Source organism: Penaeus monodon, chromosome 33, assembly GCF_015228065.2.
Source record: "Penaeus monodon isolate SGIC_2016 chromosome 33, NSTDA_Pmon_1, whole genome shotgun sequence".
In the NCBI taxonomy this organism is placed as follows: Eukaryota; Metazoa; Arthropoda; class Malacostraca; order Decapoda; family Penaeidae; genus Penaeus; species Penaeus monodon.
The window spans coordinates 29,337,404-29,338,108 of record NC_051418.1 but is presented as its reverse complement, the minus strand read 5'-3'; the positions used below and the strand labels follow the sequence as shown (position 1 = coordinate 29,338,108).

The following is a 705-nucleotide window of genomic DNA, read 5'->3' as shown; positions in this document are numbered from 1 at the left end:
ACCACATTATCTCCGACAGTGTCCACTTGTACCCCTTTCTGGAACACAGCAAACTGTCAAGCTTCATGACAAGTGCATATAGCTACACTACACAGCCACATTCACCTTCCGCACATGCTCTCTGACACCCCACGTTACATGCACATGGCAGCCCCACACCACTGTGAAGGCTTGTGTATGAGAAGAGGCGAGGAGGGGGTGGTCAGGGATGGTCAACCGGCAGCTCCACACAAGGCAGAACAGCACACGGCACCAACACCACACATACGAACAGGGAGGTCAACACCCTCTTCTTTTTTTCTTTTTCTCCCTACTGGTTGGTAAATTCTCTTTTTAATGTTCTGATGTTCCTATGGTTATCCTCTGCCTCAATTATATATCTTTATGGGCTTTTCTAAGTAGTTGTATCTGGAGCGTTTGGGAGCTTTGTTGACGTGTTCCAGTCCAAGCCATGGCTTGGCAGGCAAGGAGGCTGTAGAAGAATAAAATTCATGAGAGGTGCTCTAAGCATTATAAATCTTGTAACTTCACATAAATATCCATGTTTCTGTATCTGAAGTGTTTATTAGGAACCTTAACAAGTAAAAATAGGCAGTAATTGTTCTTACTCTGGTTAGGGTGGGGTTTGAATTCCTGTAGGTTAACTACTTCATCATCTGTGATAAATGTTGGTCTTCCCATTACAACTATAGCAAACCGGTACTG

At 44.1% G+C, this 705-nt stretch overlaps 1 protein-coding gene across 1 annotated transcript in view; it reads right to left on the bottom strand.

The window, feature by feature from the left end:
• The window catches only part of LOC119594215 (ubiquitin carboxyl-terminal hydrolase 7-like), a gene marked incomplete in the record, with an annotated part of 30,875 nt that overhangs the window by 2,690 nt on the left and 27,480 nt on the right, over positions 1–705 (bottom strand). The window contains 2 exon segments of the mRNA XM_037943286.1: positions 1–472; positions 609–702. Coding sequence (XP_037799214.1) covers positions 369–472; positions 609–702 — 198 coding nt within the window.